This window comes from Nematolebias whitei, chromosome 12 (assembly GCF_014905685.2).
Source record: "Nematolebias whitei isolate Nwh7 chromosome 12, NemWhi1, whole genome shotgun sequence".
Lineage (NCBI taxonomy): Eukaryota > Metazoa > Chordata > Actinopteri > Cyprinodontiformes > Rivulidae > Nematolebias > Nematolebias whitei.
Window position 1 is genome coordinate 21700211 of NC_056509.1, and position 10277 is coordinate 21710487.

Here is a 10277-nt window from a genome sequence, read left to right on the forward strand (position 1 = left end):
ACATTGGATCATTCATAGATCCTCACTGAACTTCTGGAGTGAGTTTGTTGCACTGAAAGTAAAGGGGCCGAATAATATTGCACACCCCACTTTTCAGTTTTTTATTTGTTGAAAAAGTTTGACACATCCAATAAATTTCATTCCACTTCACAATTGTGTCCCACTTGTTGTTGATTCTTCACAAAAAAATAAAATGTTATATCTTTATGTTTGGAGCCTGAAATGTGGGAAAAGGTTGAAAAGTTCAAGGGGGACGAATACTTTCGCAAGGCACTGTACAAATATATATATATATATATATATATATATATATATATATATATATATATATATATATATATATATATATATACAGTATATATATTTGAATATAAAAGGGTCTTCTTAGATTGCGGTAGACAAAAACTTTTTCTTCAGATGGCTCAGGGCCATCTAGAAGTGCAGGTCCCAGATTTGTAAACAGGAATGACAAAGTGCTCTGTATTTTGCACTAGATTTATATTCCCTCACACTCACTTTCTCACCTGGCCTCTTGATCTCTAACCATCATCTATCCTTCTGTCTTACTATCTCATTTTCCACCCTACACTTTTCTTGTGTCTCTCCCATTAGGTCACCCTCTCTATACACATACCCACCCCCTCACTTGTTGTGTTTGACAACTGTACCATTTACATTACATTTGCACAACTGAACACACATGGCACTAACTGCACAGAATCCCAGTGTAAAACATGCCCTCTTTTATATATCTCAGTGTTCTTCAATGAAACATCATTAATAAAATAAAATTATATCCAACAGTAAACACTAAACATAAGCTTTGTTGCTTTAGTATGCATTTAAAATAATTTCAAACTTAAGTAATTTGTCATAAATTACCTATAATTACGATTGTGCTTTCCAGTTTTATTCTGTAATCTACATTTTACTTAAGGGCCACTGCAAGGTTAATACACATATGGAGACAAATCATTAACATTTACACCTGAGCTTAACTACAAGTCCCAATGCAGTCCATTTCATTTGCATGTCCTTGAACAGCTGGAGGAAAGTGGAACACAACGAGGAAAGCCCCCATGGACCAACATGGAAAGGACAGAGCTACGTAACAAACTGCGTCCTTGTCGTTCCGTTATGCAACATCGCTAATGAATATACTGCTGTGTGTGTACTCTCTACAAGCTGATGGGCAGATTACTACCTAATACGCTGATGTGATAAAAGTGTAGAGGATTCTATTTTTGGTTTTAACCCAGTTTTATTTTATTTAAACCTGATGCAAACTGAATATAGGGAGCTCCATTAAACTCCAGTAAAGTCAAATTGTAATCACTAGCTGATAGTAGTACTTTCTGACGCGTTGCTGTGTGGACGAGGATCCTGAATGTCAGGGTACATTTGATTTAATTGACTGAAGGATGTGAAAGTGTATATTCACCACCTGCCAGGCAACATTACCCAGGACAACAGTACATTTGGCAAATGCATCTATAAAAGGTTTTCTTTAAATGTGAAAGCATGAATATGTAAACTAGCCTAACAAATAATCATCTTAGGAGTTAGAATTTATATTTTACAACTGTCTATGATGACAACACAGTTTGCTTGCACACAGTCCAGCTGTCACGTTGGAGGATAAGCTCCAGTGGATAAAAATAAATAATTGACAGAACAACTATAATGTGTTGAAGAGTTCATTCAACCATAAACAACATTTGTGCCGTGTTTGTTGCTCAAATAGGGCAGACAAAGGTCAAAAATCATACTTCAGAATCCCAGTAAGTATAACTACAGGAAACAAATTGACCACGTGAAGAGAAAACGAGTGACTGACACATCTTGGTTGGGCCTATGAACTACAAAGTAATGTCAATAAAAAATTAGCTCTTATCATTTTGATGGAGCGGCTGTGGCTAAGTGGTTAAAGCAGTTGTCTTCCAATGGGAGCGTTGGGGGATCGATTCCACCAGCAGTCACATTTTGAAGTGTCCCTAAGCAAGACACCGAACCCCTCACTGTCTCTGATGTCTGTCCTACCGGTGTATGAATGTGATCTAAAACACTGATTAGTCTCTTCAGATTCAGATTAGCTTTGTAGAGATCTAGTAGAATGCTGTATGGATGGGTAAATGAGGGCACAAATTGTAGTGTAAAGCGCTTTGAGTATCTTCACTAGATAGAATGGCACTATATACGTACAGTCTATTTACCGTTTACCATTTGGGGGAACATTGGTTCGAAATGAGTGAACAGTTAGTGGTCATGTTCTATAAAGTCGCCAAAGAAAAGTGTACGAGAAAACTTAAAAAAGACGTAGTTAGGAGCTGAAAGAGCTCATACTTGGATGCCGTGGAGGCTCCAGGGAGCTTTATTATTAGAACCAACTAACTAAAATTAAAATTAAGTAGCCCAGAGGGTTCTTATTTGGTACCAGATGCTCTTTAAACAAGTGGTCAGTAGACTCCAATGAGCCTACAACTCCAGTCTACAGAGTGTGACTTCTAGAGGGCCACAGAACCGAGAAGAATGCTTGAACTAAAGGTAATTGACGTTGTCTAGATTTTGCAGGGTTATTAACAAGGCAGAGATGATGTTTTCATAATAATTTAATTAATTCTTTCAATGGCAGGACGGCACGATGGCTCAGTGGGTAAAGCTCTTACCTCTCGGAGGAAAAGTCGCCAGATCGAAACCCAGCCAGAGACCTTTCTGAGTGGAGTTTGCATGTTCTCTCCGTGCATACAAGGGTTTTCTCCGGGTACCTCAGTTTCCTCCCACAGACCAAAAACATGCATGTTAGGCTGACTGGTAACTCTAAATTGTCCCTAGATGTGAGTGAGAGAGTGAATGTTTTTGTCGTTTGTCTCTGTGTGTCCCTGTGACGGACTGGAGACCTGTCCAGTGTGTCCCCTGCCTCTCACATAGTGACTATTGGAAAGGGACAATAGCGACCCCCGTGGCCCGAAAAGGAAGAAGCAGGTAAAGAGGATGGATGGATGGATGGATGGATGGATGGATGGATATCAATGGCTATTGTTTAAAGATGCTAAGCAGGAACACAATCCAATGAATGGCACTGTTTTATGTATAAAAAGTCTCATGTTACAAGGATACATGTTTATAGAGATGATGTTGCTGTCATGGGGTGTAGTTCAGATCAGAGAGTAAGAGTACAACAGAAAAGTCAGGAATATTTTTAACATCAATATAAGCTGAAGTAGCTGAATATATTAAGGATGCCAGTGAGGAGAACCATTTCAGAAGCAATTTGATAGTAGCCAACACTTAACAGAAGCTGCTGATGGATCTGGGATTAAGAAGAACCATCATTGCCACAGAGATCAGGGCAGGATTGAAAGGTTAAACAAGACTAAGTAGCCTCAATTCATCTTTATAAACAAATGTACAGTCAAAGAAATGATAGTATTCAGAGGAGAACACAGTTGTATTGAAAACTGGTAGATAGCTTGTTAGAGCTGGAAGACTAGCTGGTAATGCAACTTGGTGATAGCAGGTGGTCCATAGAGAAAGTGAGAACAAAGACAGACAAAGGACTTGAAGCTAACAGCTATTAGGCTCTCCTTAACAGTTCCCGACAAGTTACTCTACTGCATTTACTCTGCCCACGGGCAGCAACTTTAATACACCAACAGACAAGTCCAGCTCTAAGCAGAGTTGCATTTGGGCCTAAAAAATCAGACCAAGCCCAGCCCCAGACTGTAACCATTTTTTCTGAACCCAAGACCCGATCATTTAACTGTAATCACAGGTCCGAACCCAAAATAAAACCCAACATTTTTTTATTAAGCATTTACTGCTTTTTTAAACAAATCAGTTTGACATGATATTTAGAAAACTTAACAAAAGGAAGATAGAAGATTTCTTGTTTCACCAAATGGATATTAACATACAAAACAAATAGCCTAAAAAAATCAACTGTAAAGATAAGCTATTATAAAAATGAACACAAGTATTTCTTGAGCAAAATTATTTGGAAAAATAAAGAACAAGGCTATTTTAATTGAACGCACTGATTACTTCAGATTTTCTTCAGATGCTGCAACAACTTCCTTCACCACAGAGGACAGCAGGTGCAGAGACGTGTGCGGCCGGTGATCAGCTGATCCATCTGAACTTAACTGGACATGTTTTTACCTCTTTCAACCAGCCGGTCAGAGCTACCTCCTCCTCAACAAGTAGATTAACACAATTTTTTATTGTGCATTCTTATTTAGTTTTCTTTGTGTTATATGATTCATAAAACTAGGGCTGGACGATACGGCCAAAATTTTTATCACAATATATTTCTTAACTTCGGTCGATAACGATAATTTGACATCGATATAAACAATGTAAAAGCCTCAGAAAAACTGTATAAACTGTACAAATAAATTCATGTTCACCTTTTATTTGTATTTAGCCTTCAAAGAAATTTGAAATCACTGTCAAATAAACATAAAACTCTCAACTTTGTCAATATTAATAGTTTTAACTTTAAACAACAACATAACCCATGCAGCAGATATTTGCTGCATGGGTTTCTACAGTTGGGGGTGTTTCAGGGACACGTTGGCTCAAACTTTTGTTGAGCTTCATCTTCTGACTCATCATATTCTGTCAGGTGGGACGAGTTCGATGTTCCCACCGCTAGTTGGAACGACTCTCCATCATATTTTGCAGCACACTGACTGAAACCTGCTGTTTATCAAATCTTAGAAAGACGAACCACTTCCACACCAACTAATGAGTCTTTCCTCTCATCAGTGATGTCATCTGCTTTCTCTTAGCTTGTGAAACCTTGTTCAGTCACATTCTGACGGTCATTTTGAAGCAAACACTTACTGCGTGTTGGAGCTTAGCCTAGCATAGCCTGCTACCGCTGACTCCTTCGAGCTGTGGTATATGTCACTACACACTTATTTCCTTGTGTCACAGCTTTTTCTGTTCAGGTTGAAACTGAAGCGGTCGCTTCAACTCGAACAGAAAAAGAAATGTCAGTAAAACGATGCAATCATATCGAAATATCGAAAATGTGCTTAAAACATACCACCATTATCGAATAAAAGTATTTCATGATATATATAGATATCGAATTATTGTCCAGCCCTACCTAAAACTGTATCAAAATCCCGAGACCAATCCAGCCCAAACATGAAGCACATTATTTTGGCCCGACCTGACCCGAATATCAGGTCAGGCCCGGGTTAGAAATCACAGCTCTAGCTCTAAGCCAGTGTCACAATAAAGGGCACTGCCCTGCCTAAACCTACATACTGTACACTGACAAGAAATAATGTTACTGTTTGATTAAAAAAAAACATTCATATAACCTAATTTTATTTAAAAGTCTCTTCTTCAAAAGCCTTAGTTGTAGGCATACATTATAACCCTCGTCAACCTGGATGACCATGCAGTGACTTCAAAAGTCCATCAGAATCAGAATCTTTGTACAGTTCCGGTGTCTTCGTTATGCAAAATAGGTCCACAATAATTTTGAGGAGTATGTAAAAACATGTCTGTGGTTTATCCTCATGACTCATTTCATGAGCCACCTTTTAAACAAATAGTAGGGTTTATTTATTTTTAGAGCGAAGTAAAGAAAAAGCACCCATTCTGATCTGCACAGCAGAAACTCATATCGGACCAGCTGCCACAACACTGAACGAAGCAGCTCAGGTTACAACACAGAAAGCTCATTTCTACTTTGGTGTTTTAATTATGTACACAGCTACGTATGTAGTTAGAATGCAAAAATGATTTGCTGCTGTTTTGTGATTTGAAAAATATTCATTAAACGTTGAAATTATGTAGTGATGACTAACAATTTCAAGTTGACAAACCTGCATAACTATTATTCTACATGTTGACAGGTGTAGCTACACTTGCTGGCAGGTTTAGCAAAAGAAAGAAACTCTATTCACCCACTGTTGCAGCCAGTATTATATAGCCGTTATATAGCCATATATATAGTATAACTTCCTTTTAAAAAAGGCCAACTAACATACATACCAGTAAATGCTCACTATAAATCCATAACCACAACAAAGTAAATACAGAAAGTGTCCAACATAGGGCAACTAGTGGCCCTATTAGAATGAAGCAAAATGTCGGATTAATTTTAAAAGCAAGTCTTTTTTTCCAAACAGATACACATAAATGTTCACATAAACAACACACAGTTCCTATAAATAATATTTAGAAAAGCTGTTAAATAATCCAGCACAAAGCCTGCTTTCATCTCTTTTTTTTGTGATTTGATATTTATGAGAGCAAATCATTTAGTCTCCCATCTTGACACTGCATTTCTGACATCTTATCACAACACCCGGCAATTGTTCCGATTGTGCAACAGTAACTCTGAGCCCTCATTAGATGGAGCACATAAAGTTTCTTCATTTGACTTTTTTTCATGAGAAAACCCACTGAGCTCGTGAATTGAATTAAAGAACAGACATAATAAATGATTAACCAGTGCAAGCACAAACTCAGCACACACACTGTACGCTGACACACTCACGCACAGCTCTCTGAACTCAGATCAGAGTACAGTAGGGAAAAAAAGGATTGCTGTACCTTTGCTTCTACCTACAAATTTTGGAGAAAGAATCCAGATGAAAGTAGGAAGGGAGTCATCCCAGGCAAAGCAACAAAGAAAGACAGTAAAAGGTGGAATTAAAACATTGTTGGTCTAAATTAATCTTATATGCTACCAAATGACACATACATGCAAAGAGTACACAAGTGGGACAATGAGCACAACACAAAGGACATCTCAAGAAAACACAAGACATATTTAATAATGGATTACTACTCAAAGCAATGAGAGGGGTTTTCCAGTGGGGTTCAGAGGAAACATTGTGAACCAAGGAACTCTAAGTTGTACAGAGTTGTTTGAACACCCTCAGTTTACAGAAATAAAGTCAAATTTTGCATTGATGGCATAGGCGTCGCAACAATTACAGTGGGGAGAACAAGTATTTGATACACTGTTGATTTTTCAGGTTTTCCCACTTGCAAAGCTTGTAGATGACTGTAATTTTTATCATAGGTACTCTTCAACTGTGAGTGATGGAATCTAAAACAAAAATCCAGAAAAATACAATGTATGATTTTTAAATAATTAATTTCTGTTTTATTGTGTGAAATAAGTATTTGATACACCAGAAAAATGAAACTTAATATTTGGTACAGAAACCTTTGTTTGCAATTACAGAGATCAGACGTTTCCTGTAGTTCTTGACCAGGTTTGCACACACTGCAGCAGGGATTTTGGCCCACTCCTCAATACAGATCTCCTCCAGAGCCTTCAGGTTTTGGGGCTGTCGCTGGGCCACACGGACTTTAAGCTCCCTCCAAAGATTTTCTATGGGATTCAGGTCTGGAGACTGGCTAGGCCACTCCAGGACCTTAAGATGTTTCCTACGGAGCCACTCTTTAGTTGCCCTGGCTGTGTGTTTTGGGTCGTTATCATGCTGGAAGACCCAGCCACGACCCATCTTCAGTGCTCTTACTGAGGGAAGGAGGTTGTTGGCTAAAATCTCACGATACATGGCCCCATCCATCCTTCCCACAATATGGTGCAGTCGTCCTGTCCCCTTTGCAGAAAAGCATCCCCAAAGAATGATGTTTCCACCGCATGCTTCACGGTTGGGATGGTGTTCTTGGGGTTGTACTCATCATTCTTCTTCCTCCAAACATGACGAGTGGAGTTTAAACCAAAAAGTTCTATTTTTGTCTCATCAGACCACATGACCTTCTCCCATTCCTCCTCTGGATCATTCAGATAGTCATTTGCAAACTTCAGACGGGCTTTGACATGCGTTGACTTGAGGAAGGGCACCTTGCGTGCACTGCAGGATTTTAATCCTTGACGGCGTAGAGCGTTACTGAATGTTTTCTTTGAGACTGTGGTCCCAGTTCTATTCAGGTCATTGACCAGGTCCTGCCGTGTAGTTCTGGGCTCATTCCTCACCTTCCTCAAGATCAATGATGCTCCACGAGGTGAGATCTTGCATGGCGCCCCAGACCGAGGGAGATTTTCCGTTATTTTGTATTTCTTCCATTTTCTAATAATTGCACCAACTGTTGTTGCCTTCTCACCAAGCTGCTTGCCTATTGTCCTGTAGCCCATCCCAGCCTTGTGCAGGTCTACAATTTTATCCCTGCTGTCCTTACACAGCTCTCTGGTCTTGGGCATTGTGGAGATGCTGGAGTCTGATTGATTGAGTGTGTGGACAGGTGTCTTTTATACAGGTCACGAGTCCAAACAGGTGCAGTTAATACAGGTAATGAGTGGAGAACAGGAGGGCTTCTTAAAGAAGAACTAACATGTCTGTGAGAGCCAAAATTCTTACTGGTTGATAGATGATCAAATACTTATTTCACACAATAAAATGGAAATTAATTATTTAAAAATCATACATTGTATTTTTCTGGATTTTTGTTTTAGATTCCATCACTCACAGTTGAAGAGTACCTATGATAAAAATTACAGTCATCCACAAGCTTTGCAAGTGGGAAAACCTGAAAAATCAACAGTCTATCAAATACTTGTTCTCCCCACTGTATGCATATATATATATACATATACATATATATATATATACATACATACATACATATATATATACATACATATATATATACATACAGTACCTTGCGAAAGTATTTGGCCCCCTTGAACTTTTAATTTTTTGTGAAGAATCAAGAAGTGGGACACAATCGTGAAGTGGAATGAAATTTATTGGATGTGTCAAACTTTTTTAACAAATAAAAAACTGAAAAGTGGGGCGTGCAATATTATTTGGCCCCCTTGCGTTAATACTTTGTAGCGCCGCCTTTTGCTGCAGTTCCAGCTGCAAGTCTCTTGGGGTATGTCTCTATCAGTTTTACACATGGAGACACTGAAATTCTGCCCATTCTTTCTTGTAAAACAGCTCGAGCTCAGTGAGGTTGGATGGAGAGCGTTTGTGAACAGCAGTCTTCAGCTCTTTCCACAGATTCTCGATTGGATTCAGGTCTGGACTTTGACTTGGCCATTCCAACACCTGGATATGTTTTTGTGAACCATTCCATTGTAGATTTGGCTTTATGTTTTGGATCATTGTCTTGTTGGAAGATAAATCTCCGTCCCAGTCTCAGGTCTCGTGCAGACTCAAACAGGTTTTCTTCCAGAATGGTCCTGTATTTGTCCCCATCCATCTTCCCATCAATTCTGACCATCTTCCCTGTCCCTGCTGACAAAAAGCAGGCCCAAACCATGATGCTGCCACCACCATGTTTGACAGTAGGGATGGTGTGTTCAGGGTGATGAGCTGTGTTGCTTTTACACCAAACATATCGTTTTGCATTGTGTCCAAACAGTTGGATTTTGGTTTCATCTGACCAGAGCACCTTCTTCCAGATGTTTGGTGTGTCTCCCAGGTGCTTGTGACAAACTTTAAACAACACTTTTTATGGATATCTTTGAGAAATGGCTTTCTTCTTGCCACTCTTCCATAAAAGCCAGATTTGTGCAGTGTACGACTGATTGTTGTCCTATGGACAGACTCTCCCACCTCAGCTGTAGATCTCTGCAGTTCATCCAGAGTGATCATGGGCCTCTTGGCTGCATCTCTGATCAGTCTTCTCCTTGTTCGAGATGAAAGTTTAGAGGGACGGCCAGGTCTTGGTAGATTTGCAGTGGTCTGATACTCCTTCCATTTCAATATGATTGCTTGCACAGTGCTCCTTGGGATGTTTAAAGCTTGGGAAATCTTTTTGTATCCAAATCCAGCTTTAAACTTCTCCACAACAGTATCTCGGACCTGCCTGGTGTGTTCCTTGGTCTTCATGATGCTCTCTGTGCTTTGAACAGAACCCTGAGACTATCACAGAGCAGGTGCATTTATACGGAGACTTGATTACACACAGGTGGATTCTATTGATCATCATCAGTCATTTGGAACAACGTTGGATCATTCATAGATCCTCACTGAACTTCTGGAGTGAGTTTGCTGCACTGAAAGTAAAGGGGCCGAATAATATTGCACACCCCACTTTTCAGTTTTTTATTTGTTGAAAAAGTTTGACACATCCAATAAATTTCATTCCACTTCACAATTGTGTCCCACTTGTTGTTGATTCTTCACAAAAAAATAAAATGTTATATCTTTATGTTTGGAGCCTGAAATGTGGGAAAAGGTTGAAAAGTTCAAGGGGGACGAATACTTTCGCAAGGCACTGTACAAATATATATATATATATATATATATATATATATATATATATATATA

At 39.0% G+C, this 10277-nt stretch overlaps 1 protein-coding gene across 1 annotated transcript in view; it reads right to left on the reverse strand.

The window, feature by feature from the left end:
* The window catches only part of LOC119418450 (neurexin-3b), a 528753-nt gene that overhangs the window by 508116 nt on the left and 10360 nt on the right, over window positions 1–10277 (reverse strand). The window contains exon 4 of the mRNA XM_037685736.1: window positions 6577–6588. Within this exon, the coding sequence (XP_037541664.1) occupies window positions 6577–6588 (12 nt within the window). The remainder of the gene's footprint in view (window positions 1–6576; window positions 6589–10277) is intronic.